Raw genomic sequence first — 21941 nt, 5'->3', positions numbered from 1 at the left:
AGCCATCTGGACATGCATGAGTTGGGCATCACTCAGTGACAGAGCAATTACAGCCATTGCCTGCTCATCCTTTCTCCTCCAATCCTTCTCAGAGGTTCCCTCCATGCTCTGATCCCCCTCAATCACACCCCACAGCCACTTTTCCTTTAGCAACATCATCATTTTGAACTTCCAGAGGTGGTAGTTCTCACCATTGAACTTTTCCAGCATGAGTTTGGTGTCCAAGTCCGTGTTTGACATGTCTGAGCTGATTTGGTGAATGGATTTGCCATTGGGGAAGAGGTGAAATCATCCTGGTGTGGTAAGTGGTCCAAACATGATCCTGGGAAGAGGATAGGTCCGGTCCGTCAGGAAGGTGGTGTGGCCATCAGGAAAGAGATTTGAAGCAGGAAAATATCAGTGATAGCAATCAGGGCTCATGACCTATTGAACTTAGCCCTTGGAACTCTGATTTCCCATGTAGAAATCACTTCTGAAAGGTCTAGTAATGCCTGTGGCCACTAGTAAGACTTCTGGGTGCAGTAACTTGTGGGATAACATGCTTGCATTAATTCAGAGACGTGCAAAAGTCCCCTTTATATAACCCAGTACATTCTCCAGCCTCCCTCCGCCTTTGTTTACTGTTTACATGCTTCAGCCCACTTGTTTACATGCTCAGCCGTGCTCAGCAATTTCAGCCATGCCTTGGCAAACATTACCTGAAGATCTAGATCGTCACAAACCTTCCAGACCTTCTAAGAGTGCTTACATGATGATTTACCCCTTTAAATCATTCCCACGCGCGTCTGTGATCATTCTGATTACTCTAAGTCCAATTCCCCACGTTGCAACTTAGCCAAATCAGATGTGAACTGTCTAATGACATCCCAGCATGATCTCACATGATTTATAGATCATACAGCGTGGTTTAAGTCTGAATCTCAACACTCCCACTCAGTGAATCATCTGATTTCCGACAGAGACCCATTTTACCACAAAGTTTAAGGTGTTTTGTCTTGGGTAAGGCCTTGGTGAGAATGTCAGCCGTCATTTCTTCTGTCTGACAGTACTTGAGGCTGATTTTCTTGTCTTCTACTGCTTGTCTGATGAAGTGGTGCCACACATCAATGTGTTTGGTCCTTGCATGATGTGTTGGGTTGTTGGCAAGTGCTATGGCACCCTGATTGTCACCATACAATGTTGTAGGACCACTTTGCTGATGTCCTAGCTCGCCTAGAAGTGTTCTGAACCAGATAACTTCCTTGGTAGCTTGACAAAGAGCCATGTACTCTGACTCTGTTGATGATAGGGCGACTGTAGGTTGCCTCTTGCTTTGCCAGCTGACTGTGCTGCTGCCAATCTTGACTAAGAAGCCAGTGGTAGACTTCCTGAAGTCCAAATCACCGCCCCAATCTGCATCAGAGTATGCAGATAGCTCCCACTCGCTCTGAATGCCGCCCAGTTGAAGTCCTAGGTCTGTGGTGCCATTCAGGTACCGCATGATCCGTTTGACTGCTATCCAGTGCTGATGTCCGGGGTTGGAAAGGTACTGGCTGACTGATCCAACTGCCGCTGCTATGTCTGGTCTGGTGCCCAGCATTGCATAAATGAGACTTCCAACAGCACTTCTGAAAGGAACCCCATTCATTTCTTGCTGTTCTGCCTCAGTTTGTGGTGACATGGCCTTGGTGAGCTTCTGGCCATTCTCTAGTGGTGTGGCAACTGGTTTGCTGTTACTCATATTGAATTTCTTCAATGTTTGACCGAGGTATCGCTGTTGGGAGAGCCAGATTGACCTGTTGGCTCTGTCCCTGACCACTTGGATGCCGAGAAAATGCTCTAACTGGCCCATATCAGCCATCTTGAACCGCTTCTTGAGTTCTTCTTTGAGTTTTAACAACTCCTGGTCGTCCTTTGATGCCAGAATAAGGTCATCCACATACAGGATTAGGTGGATGCCCATCTTCTTGTTGATGTACAGCCCGTGGTCTGATTCACACCTTTCAAAGCCAAGTTCTTTGAGTTGCCCATCAATGACTTTGTTCCAGGCTCTTGGAGCTTGCTTTAACCCATACAAACTCTTCTTTAGCTTGCAGACAAGTCCTTTTGCCGTGGCAAAGCCTTCTGGTTGGTCCATGTAGATGTCCTCCTCAATGGTCCCATTCAAGAATGCTGTTTTGACATCCATTTGGTGAATCTCCATGTCCTTCATGGCTGCTAGTGTCAGAACCGTCCTGATGGTTGCAAACTTGACTACTGGGGCAAATGTCTCCTTGTAGTCCAGTCCTTCAACTTGGGAGTATCCTTTGGCTACCAGTCTGGCCTTGTAGCGCTCTACAGAGCCATCTGACTTGAGTTTCAGCTTGAAAACCCACTTGCAGCCAACTGTGGATCTTCCTGGTGGTAGTTTGACCAAGTCCCACGTCTGATTCTCCATCAGAGAGTCATATTCTGCTTTGACAGCCACCTCCCACTGTTTGGCATCATGTCTGGTCCTAGCTTCAGCCAGAGTGCTGGGTTCTTCCTGTGGAACTTCCCCAATGGTGAAGGCAAAAGCCAGGTTTGACTGAGTTGGCTTTGCAATCCACCACTCTCCCGGTGGTTTGTGAAATCTGGCACTCTTCCTGCTGAGTTCTGGCACTTCCTCAGCATCCTGGAAGTCGTCCCCATCATCTTCTGATGCTGAAGAGTTGTCTGGAGTGATGCTAGATGGTCTCTGAGTCTCTTGAACCGTCCCTAGCCCTTCTTGGTCATCCAAGAACGAAGGCTCCCCTCCCAGAGGCATCTGTAGCTCTTGGTCTTGGTACACTCTGCAGTCGCTGCTGAGTGCTCCACATCAAGTTTTCATCAAAGATGACGTCCCTTGACATGACAACTTGGTTCATTTCAGGTACCCACAGTCTGTAGGCCTTACTCTGAGTGCTGTAGCCGACCATGACTGCCTTCTTGGCCTTCTCATCAAGTTTTGACCGCTTTTCCTTTGGAATATGAGTGTAGGCCATGCAGCCAAACACTCTGAGGTGCTGGAGAGCTGGTTTACCGCCTGTAAACTCTTGAAATTGTGTTGATTGGTTGCTGAGTGCTGCAGTGGGGCTCCTGTTCCTGAGATAGGCCGCTGTCATGATTGCCTCGCCCCAGAACTTGTAGCTGAGTCCACTGTGGTGCAGCATGCACCTTCCCATTTCCACCAGCATCCTGTTCATCCTCTCAGCAACACCATTCTGCTCTGGTGTGTAGGGGGTGCTGAATTGCTGCTGAATTCCCTTCTGTTTGCAGAATTTCTTGAATTCTTCGCCCACATACTCTCCCCCATTGTCTGATCTGAGAGTTTTGATCTTCTGCCCCGTGAAGTTGGTTGCCCAGGCCTCAAACTCCTTGAATTTGCTGAGAACCTCACTCTTCTCCTTCAGAAGATAAACTGCCATCATCCTTGACTTGTCATCAATGAATGTGACAAAGTACTTTGCCCCACCATGACTTGGTGTCTTCATGGGCCCACACACATCACTGTGAACCACCCCCAGCAGTAGAGCTGCTCTAGCTGCTTCTCCCTTTGGAAAGGGACACCTGGTAATCTTTCCAATGGCACAGGCTTCACATGGTGATGTTTCTGTGTGATTCTTGACCTCCAGACCACTTCCCAGCTGGTTCCTAGCCAAGATTTTGATGCTGTTGACGTTCAGGTGTCCTAACCTGCGATGCCAGAGGTCCAAACTCATTCCAGAGGCTATGTTTGCATGTTCTCTTGCATGAAACATGTATAGACCGCCACCTAGAGTTCCCTGGATTGCTTCCTGACTGTCTGAAGTCTTGATACAGCATCCCTTGCTGCCAAACTCAACTTTGGCACCATTTTCAGTGGCTCTTCTTACTGAAAACAAGTTCTTTTCAAGCTTGGGAACAAACCACACGTCTCTGAGGGTACAGAATCGGTTTCTGCCTGTCTCAAGTGTGATCTGGCCCTTCCCTATTGCCTGAACTGTTCTGTTGTCCGCCAGATGGACTTGAATTGGTGACATCTCCATGTAATTGGTCATCCAATCCTTCCTGTGTGACATGTGCTGTGAAGCACCCGAGTCCACAATCCACCAGACTGCTCCCTGAGAGGTTTTGGTGTCATCTCCCGACTGAGCAAAGAATAGGAACTCATTCTGAGTTGCCTGACTGGTGCTGGCTTGATTGGCTTGTTGTTTGGTGTCCGCCAGAAACTTCCTGCAGTCCTTCTTGAAGTGACCCTTCTTGTTGCAATAGAAGCACTTCCCTGCTATCTTCTTGGTCCCACCATGCTTGCCAACCTTCTGCCCACCATCCCTGCTGAAAAAGGCCTTCCCTTTGCTATCTCCTTCACCCCCAGCTTCCTTTCTGCGTGTTTCTTCATGCAAAAGCCGTGATGTGAGGAATTCCAGCGTCAGAGAATCACTCCTGGCCTCCAAAGACACCACCAGCTGTTCATAACTCTCTGGTAGGCTGTAGAGTAGGGTGATGACTTGGTCTTCTTCACTGACTGGCGCCCCAATGGCCTCCAACTGCTGAGCCATTGTCCTGACCGTGTTTATGTGTCCCAGCATGCCCCCAGCGCCATCTTCCATCTTCAGAGTGAGAAATTTCCTCCTCAGATAGAGCCTACTGGCAATTCCCTTCCTTTGGTGGATGTCACTGAGCTTTAACCAGGCCTCTTTTGCAGTTACAGCGGTCTGTACATGCATGAGTTGGGCATCACTCAGTGACAGAGCAATTACAGCCATTGCCCGCTCATCCCTTCTCCTCCAATCCTTCTCAGAGGTTCCCTCCATGCTCTCATCCCCCTCAATCACACCCCACAGCCCCTTTTCCTTCAGCAACATCGTCATTTTGAACTTCCAGAGGTGGTAGTTCACACCATTGAACTTTTCCATCATGAGTTTGGTGTCCAAGTCCGTGCTTGACATGTCTGAGCTGATTTGGTGAGTGGATTTTGTTGTTGGGGAAGGGGTGAAATCATCCTGGTATGGTAGGTGGTCCAAATATGAGGTTGGGAAGAAGATAGGTGCGTCAGGAAGATGGTGTGGCCGTCAAACCCAGTACATTCTCCAGCCTCCCTCCGCCTTTGTTTACTGTTTACATGCTTCAGCCCACTTGTTTACATGCTCAGCCGTGCTCAGCAGTGCTCAGCAGCTTCAGCCATGCCTTGGCAAACATTACCTGAAGATCTAGATCATCACAAACCTTCCAGACCTTCTAAGAGTGCTTACATGATGATTTACCCCTTTAAATCATTCCACACGCGTCTGTGATCATTCTGATTACTCGAAGTCCAATTCCCCACGTTGTAACTTAGCCAGATCAGATGTGAACTGTCTAATGACATCCCAGCATGATCTCACATGATTTGTAGATCATACAGCGTGGTTTAAGCCTGAATCTCAACACTCCCACTCAGTGAATCATCTGATTTCTGACAGAGTCCCATTTTACCACAAAGTTTAAGGTGTTTTGTCTTGGGTAGAGCCTTGGTGAGAATGTCAGCCATCACTTCTTCTGTCTGACAGTACTTGAGGCTGATTTTCTTGTCTTCTACTGCTTGTCTGATGAAGTGGTGCCACACATCAATGTGTTTGGTCCTTGCATGATGTGTTGGGTTGTTGGCAAGTGCTATGGCGCCCTGATTGTCACCATACAATGTTGTAGGACCACTTTGCTGATGTCCTAGCTCGCCTAGAAGTGTTCTGAACCAGATAACTTCCTTGGTAGCTTGACAAAGAGCCATGTACTCTGACTCTGTTGATGATAGAGCGACTGTAGGTTGCCTCTTGCTTTGCCAGCTGACTGTGCTGCTGCCAATCTTGACTAAGAAGCCAGTGGTAGACTTCCTGAAGTCCAAATCACCGCCCCAATCTGCATCAGAGTATGCAGACAGCTCCCACTTGCTCTGAATGCCGCCCAGTTGAAGTCCTAGGTCTGTGGTGCCATTCAGGTACCGCATGATCCATTTGACTGCTATCCAGTGCTGATGTCCGGGGTTGGAAAGGTACTGGCTAATTGATCCAACTGCTGCTGCTATGTCTGGTCTGGTGCCCAGCATTGCATAAATGAGACTTCCAACAGCACTTCTGAAAGGAACCCCATTCATTTCCTGCTGTTCTGCCTCAGTTTGTGGTGACATGGCCTTGGTGAGCTTCTGGCCATTCTCTAGTGGTGTGGCAACTGGTTTGCTGTTACTCATATTGAATTTCTTCAATGTTTGACCGAGGTATCGCTGTTGGGAGAGCCAGATTGACCTGTTGGCTCTGTCCCTGACCACTTGGATGCCGAGAAAATGCTCTAACTGGCCCATATCAGCCATCTTGAACCGCTTCTTGAGTTCTTCTTTGAGTTTTAACAACTCCTGGTCGTCCTTTGATGCCAGAATAAGGTCATCCACATACAGGATTAGGTGGATGCCCATCTTCTTGTTGATGTACAGCCCGTGGTCTGATTCACACCTTTCAAAGCCAAGTTCTTTGAGTTGCCCATCAATGACTTTGTTCCAGGCTCTTGGAGCTTGCTTTAACCCATACAAACTCTTCTTTAGCTTGCAGACAAGTCCTTTTGCCGTGGCAAAGCCTTCTGGTTGGTCCATGTAGATGTCCTCCTCAATGGTCCCATTCAAGAATGCTGTTTTGACATCCATTTGGTGAATCTCCATGTCCTTCATGGCTGCTAGTGTCAGAACCGTCCTGATGGTTGCAAACTTGACTACTGGGGCAAATGTCTCCTTGTAGTCCAGTCCTTCAACTTGGGAGTATCCTTTGGCTACCAGTCTGGCCTTGTAGCGCTCTACAGAGCCATCTGACTTGAGTTTCAGCTTGAAAACCCACTTGCAGCCAACTGTGGATCTTCCTGGTGGTAGTTTGACCAAGTCCCACGTCTGATTCTCCATCAGAGAGTCATATTCTGCTTTGACAGCCACCTCCCACTGTTTGGCATCATGTCTGGTCCTAGCTTCAGCCAGAGTGCTGGGTTCTTCCTGTGGAACTTCCCCAATGGTGAAGGCAAAAGCCAGGTTTGACTGAGTTGGCTTTGCAATCCACCACTCTCCCGGTGGTTTGTGAAATCTGGCACTCTTCCTGCTGAGTTCTGGCACTTCCTCAGCATCCTGGAAGTCGTCCCCATCATCTTCTGATGCTGAAGAGTTGTCTGGAGTGATGCTAGATGGTCTCTGAGTCTCTTGAACCGTCCCTAGCCCTTCTTGGTCATCCAAGAACGAAGGCTCCCCTCCCAGAGGCATCTGTAGCTCTTGGTCTTGCTGTGGTACACTCTGCAGTCGCTGCTGAGTGCTCCACATCAAGTTTTCATCAAAGATGACGTCCCTTGACATGACAACTTGGTTCACTTCAGGTACCCACAGTCTGTAGGCCTTACTCTGAGTGCTGTAGCCGACCATGACTGCCTTCTTCGCCTTCTCATCAAGTTTTGACCGCTTTTCCTTTGGAATATGAGTGTAGGCCATGCAGCCAAACACTCTGAGGTGCTGGAGATCTGGTTTACCGCCTGTAAACTCTTGAAATGGTGTTGATTGGTTGCTGAGTGCTGCAGTGGGGCTCCTGTTCCTGAGATAGGCCGCTGTCATGATTGCCTCGCCCCAGAACTTGTGGCTGAGTCCACTGTGGTGCAGCATGCACCTTCCCATTTCCACCAGCGTCCTGTTCATCCTCTCAGCAACACCATTCTGCTCTGGTGTGTAGGGGGTGCTGAATTGCTGCTGAATTCCCTTCTGTTTGCAGAATTTCTTGAATTCTTCGCCCACATACTCTCCCCCATTGTCTGATCTGAGAGTTTTGATCTTCTGCCCCGTGAAGTTGGTTGCCCAGGCCTCAAACTCCTTGAATTTGCTGAGAACCTCACTCTTCTCCTTCAAATGATAAACTGCTGTCATCCTTGACTTGTCATCAATGAATGTGACAAAATACTTTGCCCCACCATGACTTGGTGTCTTCATGGGCCCACACACATCACTGTGAACCACCCCCAGCAATAGAGCCGCTCTAGCTGCTTCTCCCTTTGGAAAGGGATGCCTGGTGATCTTTCCAATGGCACAGGCTTCGCATGGTGATGTTTCTGTGTGACTCTTGACCTCCAGACCACTTCCCAGCTGGTTCCTAGCCAAGATTTTGATGCTGTTGACGTTCAGGTGTCCTAACCTGCGATGCCAGAGGTCCAAACTCATTCCAGAGGCTATGTTTGCATGTTCTCTTGCATGAAACATGTATAGACCGCCACCTAGAGTTCCCTGGATTGCTTCCTGACTGTCTGAAGTCTTGATACAGCATCCCTTGCTGCCAAACTCAACTTTGGCACCGTTTTCAGTGGCTCTTCTTACTGAAAACAAGTTCTTTTCAAGCTTGGGAACAAACCACACGTCTCTGAGGGTACAGAATCGGTTTCTGCCTGTCTCAAGTGTGATCTGGCCCTTCCCTATTGCCTGAACTGTTCTGTTGTCTGCCAGATGGACTTGAATTGGTGACATCTCCATGTAATTGGTCATCCAATCCTTCCTGTGTGACATGTGCTGTGAAGCACCCGAGTCCACAATCCACCAGACTGCTCCCTGAGAGGTTTTGGTGTCATCTCCCGACTGAGCAAAGAATAGGAACTCATTCTGAGTTGCCTGACTGGTGCTGGCTTGATTGGCTTGTTGTTTGGTGTCCGCCAGAAACTTCCTGCAGTCCTTCTTGAAGTGACCCTTCTTGTTGCAATAGAAGCACTTCCCTGCTATCTTCTTGGTCCCACCATGCTTGCCAACCTTCTGCCCACCATCCCTGCTGAAAAAGGCCTTCCCTTTGCTATCTCCTTCACCCCCAGCTTCCTTTCTGCGTGTTTCTTCATGCAAAAGCCGTGATGTGAGGAATTCCAGCGTCAGAGAATCACTCCTGGCCTCCAAAGACACCACCAGCTGTTCATAACTCTCTGGTAGGCTGTAGAGTAGGGTGATGACTTGGTCTTCTTCACTGACTGGCGCCCCAATGGCCTCCAACTGCTGAGCCATTGTCCTGACCGTGTTTATGTGTCCCAGCATGCCCCCAGCGCCATCTTCCATCTTCAGAGTGAGAAATTTCCTCCTCAGATAGAGCCTACTGGCAATTCCCTTCCTTTGGTGGATGTCACTGAGCTTTAACCAGGCCTCTTTTGCAGTTACAGCGGTCTGTACATGCATGAGTTGGGCATCACTCAGTGACAGAGCAATTACAGCCATTGCCCGCTCATCCCTTCTCCTCCAATCCTTCTCAGAGGTTCCCTCCATGCTCTCATCCCCCTCAATCACACCCCACAGCCCCTTTTCCTTCAGCAACATCGTCATTTTGAACTTCCAGAGGTGGTAGTTCACACCATTGAACTTTTCCATCATGAGTTTGGTGTCCAAGTCCGTGCTTGACATGTCTGAGCTGATTTGGTGAGTGGATTTTGTTGTTGGGGAAGGGGTGAAATCATCCTGGTATGGTAGGTGGTCCAAATATGAGGTTGGGAAGAAGATAGGTGCGTCAGGAAGATGGTGTGGCCGTCAAACCCAGTACATTCTCCAGCCTCCCTCCGCCTTTGTTTACTGTTTACATGCTTCAGCCCACTTGTTTACATGCTCAGCCGTGCTCAGCAGTGCTCAGCAGCTTCAGCCATGCCTTGGCAAACATTACCTGAAGATCTAGATCATCACAAACCTTCCAGACCTTCTAAGAGTGCTTACATGATGATTTACCCCTTTAAATCATTCACACACGCATCTGTGATCATTCTGGTTACTCTAAGTCCAATTCCCCACGTTGTAACTTAGCCAGATCAGATGTGAACTGTCTAATGACATCCCAGCATGATCTCACATGATTTATAGATCATACAGCGTGGTTTAAGCCTGAATCTCAACAAGAAGAACTCAAGAAGCGGTTCAAGATGGCTGATATGGGCCAGTTAGAGCATTTTCTCGGCATCCAAGTGGTCAGGGACAGAGCCAACAGGTCAATCTGGCTCTCCCAACAGCGGTACCTCGGTCAAACATTGAAGAAATTCAATATGAGCAACAGCAAACCAGTTGCCACACCACTAGAGAATGGCCAGAAGCTCACCAAGGCCATGTCACCACAAACTGAGGCAGAACAGCAAGAAATGAACGAGGTTCCTTTCAGAAGTGCTGTTGGAAGTCTCATTTATGCAATGCTGGGCACCAGACCAGACATAGCAGCAGCAGTTGGATCAGTTAGCCAGTATCTTTCCAACCCCGGACATCAGCACTGGATAGCAGTCAAATGGATCATGCGGTACCTGAATGGCACCACAGACCTAGGACTCCAACTGGGCGGCATTCAGAGCAAGTGGGAGCTATCTGCATACTCTGATGCAGATTGGGGCGGTGATTTGGACTTCAGGAAGTCTACCACTGGCTTCTTAGTCAAGATTGGCAACAGCACAGTCAGCTGGCAAAGCAAGAGGCAACCTACAGTCGCTCTATCATCAACAGAGTCAGAGTACATGGCTCTTTGTCAAGCTACCAAGGAAGTTATCTGGTTCAGAACACTTCTAGGCGAGCTAGGACATCAGCAAAGTGGTCCTACAACATTGTATGGTGACAATCAGGGCGCCATGGCACTTGCCAACAACCCAACACATCATGCAAGGGCCAAACATATTGATGTGCGGCACCACTTCATCAGACAAGCAGTAGAAGACAAGAAAATCAGCCTCAAGTACTGTCAGACAGAAGAAGTGATGGCTGACATTCTCACCAAGGCTCTACCCAAGACAAAACACCTTAAACTTTGTGGTAAAATGGGTCTCTGTTGGAAATCAGATGATTCACTGAGTGGGAGTGTTGAGATTCAGGCTTAAACCACGCTGTATGATCTATAAATCATGTGAGATCATGCTGGGATGTCATTAGACAGTTCACATCTGATTTGGCTAAGTTACAACGTGGGGAATTGGACTTAGAGTAACCAGAATGATCACAGATGCGTGTGTGAATGATTTAAAGGGGTAAATCATCATGTAAGCACTCTTAGAAGGTCTGGAAGGTTTGTGATGATCTAGATCTTCAGGTAATGTTTGCCAAGGCATGGCTGAAGCTGCTGAGCACTGCTGAGCATGGCTGAGCATGTAAACAAGTGGGCTGAAGCATGTAAACAGTAAACAAAGGCGGAGGGAGGCTGGAGAATGTACTGGGTTATATAAAGGGGACTTTTGAATGTCTCTGGATTAATACAAGCGTGTTATCCCACAAGTTACTGCACCCAGAAGTCTTACTAGCAGCCACAGGCATAACTAGGCCTTTCAGAAGTGATTTCTACATGGGAAATCAGTGTTCCAAGCGCGAAGTTTCAATAAGAACAAGCTGTATGCCAACCCCAGCAAGTGCCAGTTCTTCAAGCAAGAAGTAGAGTTTCTTGGCCATGTAGTCTCACATGAAGGAGTCAAGCTTGACCCCAAGAAAGTGCAGACTGTTCAATAATGGCCCAAGCCCCAGAGTGTCACTGAAGTCAGACAGTTCATGGGCCTGGTGAACTACTTCCATAGTTTTCTGAAGGACCTGGCAGAGCAAGCTGCACCATTGACAGACCTGTTGAGAAATGACAAGCCCTGGACCTGGTCTGAACCTCAGGAGAAAGCTTTTCAGCAGCTGAAGGATATGGTCACCAAAGCCCCTGTACTCAGACCCTTTGACCCAGCCTTGCCTACCACTGTCTTCCCTGATGCCTCAGGCTATGCAGTTGGTGCATGGCTTGGACAGGATGATGGGAAAGGCATGAGACCAGTTGCCTACCACTCCAGGAAGATGGCCCCAGCAGAGACCAGATATGACACCAGAGAACAAGAGCTGTTAGCCATCCATGATGCCCTCAGAGTTTGGAGGCCCTACTTGGAAGGAACCCCCTTCAAAGTTATCTCAGACCACCAGTCCCTCAAGTGGCTACAGCACCTGCCCTTCTTGACCAGAAGACAAGCCAGATGGGTCATGAACTTCCCATGCTCAGCAATGCTCAGCAGCTTCAGCCATGCCTTGGCAAACATTACCTGAAGATCTAGACCATCACAAACCTTCCAGACCTTCTAAGACTGCGATTTACCCCTTTAAATCACTCCCACCTGCATCTGTGATCATTCTGATTACTCTAAGTCCAATTCCCCATGTTGTAACTTAGCCAAATCAGATGTGAACTGTCTAATGACATCCCAGCATAATCTCACATGATTTATAGATCATACAGTGTGGTGTAAGCCTGATCTCAATACTCAACAGTCTGATTCTCCATCAGAGGGTCAAATTCTGCTTTGACAGCTGCCTCCCACTGTTTGGCATCATGTCTGGTCCTAGCTTCAGCCAGAGTGCTGGGTTCTTCCTGTGGAACTTCCCCAATGGTGAAGACAAAAGCCAGATTTGACTGAGTTGGCTTTGCAATCCACCACTCTCCCAGTGGTTTGTGGGATCTGGCACTCTTCCTGCTGAGCTCTGGCACTTCCTCAGCATCCTGGAAGTCGTCTCCATCATCTTCTGATGCTAAAGAGTTGTCTGGAGTGATGCTAGGTGGGCTCTGAGTCTCTTGAACCATCCCTAGCCCTTCTTGGTTGTCCAAGAACGAAGGCTCCCCTCCCAGAGGCATCTGTAGCTCCTGATCTTGCTGTGGTACACTCTGCAGCTGCTGCTGAGTGCTCCACATCAAGTTTTTGTCAAAGATGATGTCCCTTGAAATGACAACTTGGTTCATTTCAGGTACGCACAGTCTGTAGGCCTTACTCTGAGTGCTGTAGCTGACCATGACTGCCTTCTTGGCCTTCTCATCAAGTTTTGACTGCTTTTCCTTTGGAATATGAGTGTAGGCCACACAGCCAAACACTCTGAGGTGCTGGAAATCTGGTTTACCACCTGTAAACTCTTGAAATGGTGTTGATTGGTTGCTGAGTGCTGCAGTGGGGCTCCTGTTCCTGAGATAGACCACTGTCATGATTGCCTCACCCCAGAACTTGTAGCTAACTCCACTGTGGTGCAGCATGCACCTTCCCATTTCCACCAGCATCCTGTTCATCCTCTCAGCAACACCATTCTGCTCTGGTGTGTTGAGATTCAGGCTTAAACCATGCTGTTTGATCTATAAATCATGTGAGATCATACTGGGATGTCATGAGACAGTTCACATCTGATTTGGCTGAGTTACAACATGGGGAATTGGACTTAGAGTAATCAGAATGATCACAGATGTGTGTGGGAATGATTTAAAGGGGTAAATCATCATGTAAGCACTCTTAGAAGGTCTGGAAGGTTTGTGATGGTCTAGATCTTCAGGTAAGGTTTGCCAAGGCATGGCTGAAGCTGCTGAGCATTGCTGAGCATGGCCGAGCATGTAAACAAGTGGGCGGAAGCATGTAAACAGCAAACAAAGGCAGAGAGAGGCTGGAGAATGTACTGGGTTATATAAAGGGGACTTTTGAACATCTCAGGATTAATACAAGTGTGTTATCCTACAAGTTACTGCACCCAGAAGTCTTACTAGTGGTCACAGGCATTTCTAGGCCTTTCAGAAGTGATTTCTACATGAGAAATCAGTGTTCCAAGTGCTAAGTTCAATAATTACTACTATAGGTTATTCCTTATATCCATATTGGTACCAGTAGTGGCTGCTCTGTGCATACAATTTACTTTCACCAAATGATAGGGACAACAGCTCCTATCCCACTAATATAATCCTTAAAAGCCACAGGGGTCACAACACACCCAAGTAAGTATTTACAATCATTAAAGTTACTCTAACATTAGGATACATATCTGAGCACACAGCCAACAACACATGCTATCAATCATGTATTAACCTTTGCTCTCTTATGCATTGCCTTTTCAGCAACAGTAACCTCGCGCATCCGCTTTTTCCCCTCAGCTCGGTGGAAGTCTTTTCTGCGTTCCTTCTGTATATGTGCTGTTGCCTGGTCATCGATTTCCTTTTTCTTCAGGTACTGTTGGCGTTTGACCGCGTTTTTCTCTTTTTGCTTTTGATCCTTCGCCTTATGGATGGTATTGAGAGCCTGCAGAAGATTTGCCACCTTCTTCTCATGCGGCTCAAGAACCACGGCCCGTCGTGCGAGAAGGGAGGGTTTACTCTGCTTTTTCATATGCTTCGGTTTGGATGCAAAGGGTAGGTCAGCTTGAAGCGTCTTCGGTATGCGCAGTTTGTTGAATTTGCGCGCTTGTCGCTCAATGGGCTATGATTAATAGTAGTGAGCATGAATATAATCTTCTCAGCGGGGAGATCCGAATGGCCAACCTTGTATCTCGAGTCAGCATTGACTGGAGTTCGCATTCCTTCGTCCCGTCGTAATTGACCCACGGTACGCATTCCTGTCCACACCTCCTTCTGCGAAAGCAGCAGGGAAGACACAGGATTATAGAACTTCTTCGGTTTCACTGGGTACCATGCACGAAGGAAAACGATATCTGGAAAGCAGAGAAGTTAGCATCAGACAAAATGGATACGCATTCTTATGACCGTACCACTCATCAAGATCTTGTCTTCAAAAGTAGCACGGAAGGTCCCTTCCGGATTCTGCGATAATGGGTTGGTCAAGAGCGATCCCGATACGGGTACACACCCTTGGTAACTCACCCCAACATGTTTTTTAACCTGTCCGCGAATCCCACTAACGGTTCGAATACTCGCCCCTTCAAATTTTGCCACTTCCAATCCCGTTGTAAACATATCTTTGATAAAAGCGGTGTTCTTGAACACTTTTGAAGGCGTGCCAGTCAGTTTCAACTTCTTCACGATTTCCGTGCTTTTGTCAACATCCAGTACCACGCCCGTAGCACTCAGACGAAATGCTGACTAGAAACACTGTAAGACAATAGTTTCCTAAACAACAACGACCATCACGTTTTGCGTCGCACCATGTTTTCTGATATTGATTGGAAAGCACAAAACCCAGTGTTCGGTGGGGTGATTGGTCCTACAGGTAACTGTCTTTAATTATTTTTTTCCCTATAAGTGCCAAGAGTACTTATTCACCATAGAAGGTCGCCAGACAATGCATGTGCTCTGGGGTGTACTTCAGCATCCTGTTGCGCGTTCCATCATTCAAAGAATATATGGGTATACTTTGAAATCGTCTCCACCCAAGAGAGAAGATCAGCGGATCATTCGTCTTCAGAATTTTCTTATGCCAGCGATGGCGTTTGATGCGCACCTATTAAGATGAAGATCGACGTCAGAACTGCCTACATTTTAAGATTCAACGGAATTTCTCTTAAAACTCACTTGCATGAAGCCGAAGTTCTCTTCAGATGGTAACAATCCTCCGACGACAACCGGATATGTGGGATCGAAATTTTCCACCAACTCACAAGGTACGTCATGGAGAATCACTCGGATATAGCTGCCAGGCCGATACCCCTCTAACTGCGCTCTCAATTGTGGATCCTCATTTAAGAATTCTTCTCGGTTGATCTCCTGCTGTTTCAACAGATCCTCTTTTACGCTCTCATACACGTTGTTGGAATTGTTCTCATCGTCGCTGCCGTCATACTCAGCATCAAACTTCCGCTTGAGCTCTTCCTTCTTTTTTGCTAGAGAAAGCATGTCACCTGCCGGTGTTACGTGGGTGGGCTGCTCATCGCTTCCATGAGGGATTTCGATATTCTCCCCATTCTCAAGATCCTCAAAGTCACCATATATTTCTTCCTCATCTCCCACGACCGGATTCATGTCACTGACGGGATTAGACTGCGACGTAACGAAACGGGTGCGTATAGAGGAAAGAAACTCATCATGAGGAGAGTCTATCCGTGACTGTAGACCGACTTCGATTTTGCAAGTGTCTACCAAAGCAAGGGATCGTTCGTCTGTGTGCACCGCCTTTCTAACGTGGAACAAGCCCCCTTCGTCTGCAACTTCAGGATCGACCGAACCAACCGATAGCAAGTCAGATCCTTCATTCTGAATGTACACCTGGTCCATAAGATTGACACGGCGCTTGGCAGAAAAGGCATGCTTTCCTCTTTCCAGTATTCTCTCTTTCCACCTCATCGAACCGCTTCCATCTTCGTACAGCTCTTCGCTATCCAGGTCACTGTCCGAATCGGCAAACGCCACATCTGGTTCGAACGCTGGCTGTGTATCTTCCCCAAGCAACTTTGTCGAGAGCCGTCGTCGAACTCGACCATCGCAGGATGCAGTGGTGTTGTCCAAGTCGCTCTCTTCTGAATCGCTTAGCACATGGTCCGAGTCCTCATTCTCATCACTACTTTCTCCTGCACTGTAAATTTCTTCAGGGTCTCCATCGTCGGATTCTTCGGACGTGACGTCCTGACTATCCTCTTTCCCTTCCCTCCATGGCGCGCTTTCTTGGTAACCGCGCACGCTAGCGGATGATTGGAAGATTCGCAGTTCGCTCTGCCGCATCTTGTCGGCAAAGGTCAGCGACGCATTCTGCAGATCCATCACCATGCGTTCTCCTGGATCTTGACCGGCATCACCTGTTAAGGGAACTTTGGTTAGGCATTGTCTTCATAGCGAATTGTCAGTGTCAATCCCTACTATCAATGTCTGCTCCATCTCCTTCCGTCTTCCTGGAAAAAGTTCCAGGGACATTGATATATACAGCATCTTTATCGTACAAGATTCCACCAACATCGGACATGGGGGCGTAGATGAGCTTGTGCTTGTCATTAAGTGTCTTCCGAACTTTGTCAGGTATAGGGCAGGGATCAGGCAGCAAGGTGATATCCGCGATATTTTGGTCACCAACTCCAGGAATATGCACCTAGCGAGGCAACATTGATGAACGGTTACACTCCCGTAAACAACCGAATAACCAATCACGAAGGACCTAACCTTTAGTGTAGGTTTGAGATTTGTTCCCCTCGCGTAACCATATACCGACACGGTTCGATCACATTTGGGGTTACCACGTACTGTTTCTGGGTCCGTTAGATCCTCAACACGATCTGCAAGCAAGTAGGGATGGGCATTTCGCCAAACCAGCGGACGAAACTTCATAACCGATATGAATCGGGAGAGGTTCATAATCTCGTTCTTAGGATATCGCCCGTTGATCAAACCGGATAGATAAAAAAGCTTAGCTCCTTGATAGATCTCGGTCCAAAAGCGATGTTTCAAGCGCTTTTTAGTCTTCCGCAGCCTTTTATTGTCTTTGAATTTATCTAAGTGCGTCAAAACTCCCATCACCTTCGGAAACCCGTGAGCTTGCAAGATGTTTAAGAATTCAAATGTTTCCTGGTGGAAAAGCCTGATGTAAGATAATGTCAATCGAGAATCGTATGTCCACCTGCTATTACCATTTCCATCCCAAAGCTCGCGTCAATTAGCAGAAGGACCAAATCTGCAATTTTACCAATATCTATCATTGAATTTACGTCATTGTTGCACTCGATGAAAGTGAGCCTTCGATGTTTGCCGCTAACGACAGTGATCGGGCCCTTAATATCTGCCAAATTATGCTTCGTGTACCGCTTGACAAGAGACCTGATCAATGTTGTCTTTCCTGTCTAAAACCGGGATTTCAATGATGACCTGCCAAAACAAATCCTGCAGTGACCAGATATTGGAGCACTTACTCCAGGAGGCCCGACGACTGCAACAACCACAGGCGGGGCCTCGAGCGGCGTGCGATCTACAAGCGGGACATGTAGCTTGTGCTGCTCCTTATCGAGGTTCCTTCTGATAATACGATCGGCCTTCTTTCCGGAGAATGAGGCGAACGCCTGTTCCCCAAAGCAGCGGCAACGAAGTTGGCGAAAGGGTGACATCGTTCGATACCACTAGACGTAAACTTACCTGTGGGTTATTCTTTTCGGCGTTCTTCTTAGACTTGTTTTTCTTCTCTGCTTTCGGGCCTGACTGCCGCGGTCGGTGGGCCTTCGTTGGATTGTCCATTGGTTGAGGCAAGGACCAATTTGACCTGCAGTTGCATTTCAACAAAAACAATTCAATGTTGAGTGGCGTAGTCATTGAACGCCCAGCCACACACCACAGCCAGAGACGACTGACTGTTACATGGGACGTTTCCCAATCATGATCTCGATGCGCGAACACATCCATTCCTTCGTGACAGTTCAACTAAGGAATGCACTCATAGGGTTTTTATTGGGAACACTTGCTCTAGGAGTTAAGGCGGAAGACGCATGGCATACCGCAAATGCTCAGGCAGCTGCAAACCAGTCGCTATACTGGGGCACCTATAGACCAAACCTGTATTGTAAGTCTATGGTCGAAAACGCAATTCTACATGTCCCGCTAAAGCTGCCGTTCAATTGCAGTTGGTACTCGTACGCGAAGTCCGAATACCTTGTTGACTGGTCTAATGTGGTATGGTGTTAACGAGATATCACCCGCAACCATACAAAGTACAGTACGGCTATTATACACGTGATTCTGTACAAAACACGCTTTCTCATATCGGCAAGCGACTCAGATATAAGACATACGTGCGAGCAGGGCGATGGCCTATCTGGTTACTCCTGGCAAAAGCATGATGGTCGGACATATGGTACACAAGGCATTCGGGATCCGCTCAATCACATCATCATCCAAACCGATTTTATCAAAAACCCTGAAGGGGAGCATGGTCTGTTCGTAGTATTGACTTTGTTGAATACAGAGCGAATTCGAGTCTGAGTTTTCTCGTGCATAGGGGGCGATTGGGTTGTCCGTGTAACAGGCAGTGCTTTGGAAGATTCTGGTGAGTTCTTTAATGGACATCCGTCAACAGAAGTTATCGTAATGTTATTTTTTCAAGAAATATCAGATTCAGATATATCAGTACTCTTTTACATTGGAATGGATGGGGAGGGTGAAATGAATCTGGAGCAGTCAGGTTCGGAGGTTTGTGAAGCATATGGTTCAGAGGCTACTCGGCGACAGTAGTTGTCTTTTTCATCAAAGGCACTGACATTCAAGATTATACTGTTACCTGTCTCATTTTAACGTAGCCAACATTCTTACGAGGCAAAACTAGAGAGCTGGGGGAGTTTGCGGTGACCATTGTCGACCGTATGTATTACTTTTGCAAGCAGTGTTGCCACAATGACCAAGTAAAATAACAGATCCTGATAATCGATCGCCGCGGGGCGGTCCGTATCCGTCGACCTACGATCTTCCAGATCTTTCTGAAACGCACGTGGCAGGGTTCGACCTGCCCAGCGAACACATCTGGCAAATAAAAGGTCCGTTGAGGATCACCTGGGAAGGACTCACCTGCTTGCTGACCTGCCTTGGTCCAAGATGCCGTTCAGCGCCGAATTTTATCAGATGCACAAGAGAAACTCTTAAAGTACCGGGATCCACCTCCACATCCTGCCCACGTTTTCTTCCTGGAAGATCGGCCAGCATCCAGCTGCAATGTATATGTATTCCAAAAAATTCTGAAACCACCATTTCAGGTATATCCGCTCGTGAGCATCAATTTTGACACTGCTGAACATCACCCTCCAGTTCGACGTAGTTTTCCTCTCTAAATCTGCCAGATCTCATGGAGGGAGTCCCAATGCTGCAGATGGTAAGACTAATGACTGAACAGTAAGCACGGCTGATTTTGACGCCTTGGTTCGGTCATTAGCCGATCGATTCTCCGGCGCAGTTTTGAACGGCATTTTGAACTCCGCCTCTCAAAAGTTCGATTCTCGTTTTGAGGATTCTTTTCGTCTATATGAGAAAGGGTTCAATGACACGCAGGTTGCTTTTGCACAGTCGTTGCTGGGTAATATGATTGGGGGTCTTGGGTAGGTTGATATGCTTGCCACCGATAAGTGGCTGCAATAAATTGAATATGTTAAAACTTGTGTCATCTAATTCGTCGAGGCTTTAGATATTTCTACGGCACAAGCATTGTCGACAGGGCCCTTAAAAAGGTCGATGTGACAGAGCCGGTAGACTACATTCAGGAGATGGATGACTTGTCAGACGACTACTTCGACGCCGACATGCTGGAAACGGCAGGACCGCAGCCCGCACCTCAACATGAAGGTCCAACTTCGTTGTTCACAGCCGTACCTAGCCGCCCCTTTTTCCCTAGGGGGTTTCTTTGGTAATATAACGAACCAGCTGACGTCTACGATTCTGCATCTAATCCTATTGATTAGGGACGAAGGTTTCCATCAACTGCTTATAGGCCAATGGGATAATGACTTGAGGTCGGTCACATCATTGTAGCGGTGGTTCTCTTTGTCACAACTTATCCTATCTCTGGTAGCCTGGATGTCGTTGCCCACTGGGCAGCCCTCATAGATGACGACGGATGGGTTGCACGTGAGCAGATATTGGGAGAAGAAGCACGGAGCAAGGTATCGTTCAAATATTGACTTTACATGGTCCGGTTCAAGATAGTAAATCAAGTACAGGTGCCTGCTGAATTCCAAACCCAATATCCCCACTTCGCGAATCCTCCCACCCTCGTTATGAGTATTAAAGCCTTCATGGAGCGTTTACGCGCTCAATCTCAAGCGCTGCAGGAAGGTAAAGTTACTCCATTATTGCACAAAAGAATAAACAACTTGAAGAGATTGAGCTTTCGCTTCTAGGTGGTTTGCGCAGCGTGGCTGCCACTGATATCAATGTTGTAATAAATCGCCACCTTCTGGACAAAGAGCTCGCCATGTCGTTTTTGCGGGACATTTACAGGAGGTTTAAGAAGCAGTACGAATGGTTCCGCGAAACGCAGTGGGGTGATGAGAGAGTTGGCGGCCGCAAAGCTCGGGGAGGAGAGGGATATCGCTGGCGCGGTCGACAGGGAATTCATACTTTAACTAGTGGTAAATATTCTATTGACGAAATCCATGTGCGTGGAGAGTTTGTTAATGCGCTAGTATCGGGTTTAAGGATTGGATGATTACCCCAGGGCCGTACTTCCTCATTCTGGGGAATTACACGTAGACCTCCTTTCATGGATGGCGTTCTACGCAAGAACACTGAAAGAAATTGCCCAGGAAATCGGTGAAAAAGAGGACACAGGTCTGCTCTTCGAGGACGAGAGACGTATGCTGCAAAGCTTAGAAGGTACCGGCATTTCCTATGTGCGGTATCGGGATACTGAAGTACCTTTTCATACAGATTTGCATTGGAATCCAGCGTCCAAGACATTCTGTGATTTGTCAATCGATGAGAAAGGTTATATCGTGTGATACTACCAATCGCCGTTCCCACCTCACTCCTTTCCTCCAATTAGGCCGTTCCTATTACGTGGTTCACAAGGGCTACGTTAGCTTGTTCCCGCTTCTTCTTGGTCTCCTTGGTCCGGATTCCCCATATTTGGGGTCAGTTTTAGACTTGATGGAAGATCCAAGACACTTGTGGACTCCGTTCGGATTAGCATCCTTAAGCAAAGATGATGAATACTACAACACAGGGGAAAATTATTGGCGTGGGCCAATTTGGATAAATATCAACTATCTTGCGCTTTCCAGCTTATACAAGGTAGATATGATATCGGCACGCTCCCCTGTTGTACGTTAGTTAATGTTGATTCCTGCGATTTAGAACTATATTCATGAACCTGGACCCCACCAGGAAAGGGCGCAACGTATATACCGCGAGCTGCGCAGGAACCTAATAGAGAATGTTTTTAAGGTATTCGTTTGATGATGACCGCGTCTGTTCCCGTCGAAGCTAAGGTATCTGAACATTGTTATAGGAATACCGCCGTACCGGATATGTCTGGGAACAGTACTCCTCTATCGACGGGACTGGAAAGCGATCCCATCCTTTTACGGGCTGGACCGCACTCATAGTGCTTATAATGGCTGAGATATACACGTAATACGGTTGGGACCGAACAAAAATTACTCAAACTGTTATTGCCAACAAGCTTGCCGTTACCGTTCCCTTTATTTCATTCAGTTCCAATGTATTTGCGCACTGCAGTATACCCTACATTAACCAGCGAACTCTGGTGCTAAAAGGTTTATTACCAGCATTGGTCTGGGGTGAACGTTGAACATCGTGACACACGCGGTATAATTTTTT

The 21941-nt window shown here is 47.6% G+C and overlaps 2 protein-coding genes across 2 annotated transcripts; one reads left to right on the top strand and one right to left on the bottom strand.

The window, feature by feature from the left end:
- Positions 1-13593: 13593 nt before the first annotated feature.
- Positions 13594-17919, bottom strand: SPPG_08319 (arf-GAP with GTPase, ANK repeat and PH domain-containing protein 9). Its single transcript, XM_016756477.1, has 12 exons — positions 17760-17919; positions 17540-17686; positions 17261-17470; positions 16797-17198; positions 16500-16725; positions 15222-16438; positions 14973-15150; positions 14855-14913; positions 14574-14792; positions 14462-14513; positions 14235-14404; positions 13594-14172 (listed from the first exon to the last, which is right to left on the bottom strand). The coding sequence occupies exons 1-12, from the start codon at positions 17856-17858 to the stop codon at positions 13774-13776; spliced, it is 3378 nt and encodes a 1125-aa protein (XP_016604462.1). The 5' UTR covers positions 17859-17919; the 3' UTR covers positions 13594-13773.
- An 86-nt stretch (positions 17920-18005) lies between these two features.
- Positions 18006-21735, top strand: SPPG_08318 (mannosyl-oligosaccharide glucosidase; the record flags this gene model as incomplete). Its single annotated transcript, XM_016756476.1, has 20 exons — positions 18006-18180; positions 18242-18328; positions 18397-18549; positions 18616-18663; positions 18721-18806; positions 18914-18974; positions 19028-19147; positions 19206-19363; positions 19416-19479; positions 19540-19702; positions 19789-20007; positions 20063-20113; positions 20173-20263; positions 20321-20435; positions 20501-20731; positions 20799-20975; positions 21030-21086; positions 21145-21392; positions 21456-21545; positions 21610-21735. 20 exons carry the CDS (start codon positions 18006-18008, stop codon positions 21733-21735), a joined length of 2520 nt encoding a protein of 839 aa, XP_016604461.1.
- Positions 21736-21941: the final 206 nt, after the last annotated feature.

Source organism: Spizellomyces punctatus, assembly GCF_000182565.1.
Source record: "Spizellomyces punctatus DAOM BR117 chromosome Unknown supercont1.20, whole genome shotgun sequence".
In the NCBI taxonomy this organism is placed as follows: Eukaryota; Fungi; Chytridiomycota; class Chytridiomycetes; order Spizellomycetales; family Spizellomycetaceae; genus Spizellomyces; species Spizellomyces punctatus.
This window is presented reverse-complemented; position numbering and strand designations above follow the sequence as displayed.

Excerpts from the sequence above, each read along its gene's own strand:
- SPPG_08319 (XM_016756477.1), bottom strand. The coding sequence starts at position 17,858 with ATGGACAATCCAACGAAGGCCCACCGACCGCGGCAGTCAGGCCCGAAA. Across the intron at positions 14,914-14,972 it reads TTGTCTGGCGACCTTCTATG|GACCAATCACCCCACCGAAC; the intron begins GTGAATAAGTAC and ends AGTTACCTGTAG. Across the intron at positions 14,405-14,461 it reads AGACAAGATCTTGATGAGTG|ATATCGTTTTCCTTCGTGCA; the intron begins GTACGGTCATAA and ends TCTGCTTTCCAG.